Source organism: Gavialis gangeticus, unplaced genomic scaffold (assembly GCF_001723915.1).
Source record: "Gavialis gangeticus isolate Ggan-Ray unplaced genomic scaffold, GavGan_comp1, whole genome shotgun sequence".
NCBI lineage: Eukaryota > Metazoa > Chordata > Crocodylia > Gavialidae > Gavialis > Gavialis gangeticus.
In genome coordinates, this window is record NW_017728997.1 from 36,675,271 (window position 1) to 36,677,520 (window position 2,250).

At 40.3% G+C, this 2,250-nt stretch overlaps 1 protein-coding gene across 4 annotated transcripts in view; it reads left to right on the forward strand.

The window, feature by feature from the left end:
- The window catches only part of IQSEC1 (IQ motif and Sec7 domain 1), a 127,989-nt gene that overhangs the window by 44,527 nt on the left and 81,212 nt on the right, over nucleotides 1-2,250 (forward strand). For 2 of the 4 annotated variants that reach the window (XM_019505065.1, XM_019505066.1), the window contains exon 1: nucleotides 10-235. Coding sequence is in view for 1 of the 4 variants with exons in the window: in XM_019505068.1 (XP_019360613.1) it covers nucleotides 49-235 (187 nt within the window). In the remaining 3 variants the exon portion in view is untranslated. Of the gene's footprint in view, nucleotides 1-9; nucleotides 236-2,250 lie in introns of those variants that run through there. The other 2 variants (XM_019505068.1, XM_019505067.1) reach the window with 2 other exon arrangements.

Here is a 2,250-nt window from a genome sequence, read left to right on the forward strand (position 1 = left end):
CCCATCTACCTACCATCAAGGACCTATAACACACAGTTCAGCTATAAGCCCAGACCATTACGACCACTCTGCTTACGGGCTGTATTCTGTCTCCCCTGGGCAACAAAGATCCCGGAGACCTAAGCTTCAGCATTCAACATCCATACTGAGAAAACAAGCAGAGGAAGAAGCTATTAAAAGATCAAGATCACTTTCTGAAAGCTATGAACTATCTTCAGACCTACAGGATAAGCAGGTATTTCATCTATTGTGCTGTTTATGAATATGGCAAAGGCATTTATTTATATGGAAGCAAAAAATGCATTAGACGAGCTCAGGTGTGCTGCTGAAATGACAGATTTTTATTTTCCGAGTCCAAGTTAGTTCATAACTGGCATAGTTAAATGTTATTGAAGTTCCAGTTTCCTCCACTCCGCTTTCCCTTGGCTCACTGAACTACAGTTGAAAGTAATGGTAATAAATAAGGAATTTTCTTCAAAGAACTTAATTCTCTAGGAGAAGTGATTTCATGCATTTGGCTTATCTTGTTTACAGAATAAAACAATGTAAGTTGTTTTTCAAGGAAATTAATCATTTTAAACTGTTGTTTTTTTGTTTTTGAAAGAAAAACAATTGTCACTGTGCTCTCACACTAAATTTTTAAAGGCCAAACTTGAAGTCTTGACTTAGTGTTTATTTAGTTGTGCAAAAATCCCATTAGGTTCACTAAGAAGTGACTATAACTCATAAAGACGTGAGGATGCATCCGTGAAAAGACTGTTTTCTCAGAATTATGAAACTTCAAATGCACGTTTTTAAACTCTACCTTGAGAAGAGTCTTATTTCGAAGTTGTTAGCTTCTACATTATTTTTGTGTGTGTCAGTGCTTTCACCATTTAGAGCAGGGCTGTCCAATGCACTGCCCCAGAAGGTTTAACTGCTGGCCATTGGGCCCCTGGTTAGGGCACTGCTCCTCCCTTGTACTGCTGCTACTGCCAGCTGACCAGCTGGTTGTCCAGCTCACTGTCCATGCTCCAGCTTCTGTTTCCTGCCCCTGCCACAGATAGACAGGGTGGTGCACCTCACGGGATGGACACAGTTTGTGGCCAGGGGGTTGAGGGGACATGGGGGGGACCCATGCAGCATGTGACTGGGGGGCGTGTGGCCCTTTTAGTGTGTGGCTGAGGGATCTATGGCCCACTCGTAAGTTGGACTGCCCTAGTTTAGAGCAACAGTATTTTTAACTGGCAAGTGAACAATAAGCTTTCATGCCAGAGACCCTACTTGGATACACTGTCTTATTTACTGTGGACTATGACATATGTCATTTTGTTTTTGCTTTAATTTTTGCTGTGATAATTATGGTCAACTGGGAAAGCAAAATGTATGGACAGTATCTGAAAGGTAATGGATTCTAGATGGTACTAGTATTAAGCCTTCTGCCTATTGTTACCTATAACAAGTCTTGCAAAACAGATGCACTTCAAAAATGTACTTCTACATGGTATACAAGTTAGTGCAATAGAGATCGGTATTTCATTAATACTAGGAACTAAAACACTCTTAAAATTTAACGATGGTAAAGAAAAAATGATGGTAATGATGATAAAAAGCTCATTTATAACATTGTAGTAGGCATGTAAGGGAATAGTTTCAAAACATTGGCATATTCTATAACTACAAAATTGTTTGGACACTGAAACAGTAATTCATTGAGCTGTTTATCCTAGAGTGTAAGGTCCTGCAGGGAGGGATTGAGCTGTTCCTAGTGTTTCCCTACATACTGATAGTAGGCCACAAAAATGAAAAGTCTCTTTTATTTTGAATGTATTTAAATATCCTGTAAAGGATTTTAGTTGCTATACAGTGCTATTACACTGAGGTGTGGAAGACCAGATTCTGAGCTTTGTTGAGGCGATGCAGCCCAAGGATGGCAAAGGTAATTTTAAGCTATCATTTTTATTTCTCAACATACTTACTTTCCTGAGGGTATGTCATTCTGCTTGGACACCAGGGCACCTCCTGGTCCTTGGAGCAAACCTTAATAAAGCCAGTTTTATCAAGTCTCTTTGCCAACCCTGAATAACAAACACTTCCCTCTGCAGCATCTACCCTAGAACCTGAACCAAGGCGCTGTCACAAAGCTCTTGGTTTGCTTGATGATACACTGCAGATTCCCTACAGAATTCCATCCACCGCTTTTCTGTTATCTTAAGAGAGAATCAGGGCTGCAGGTGCGAGTTTGAAACGCATGTTTGGATTGACAGACGT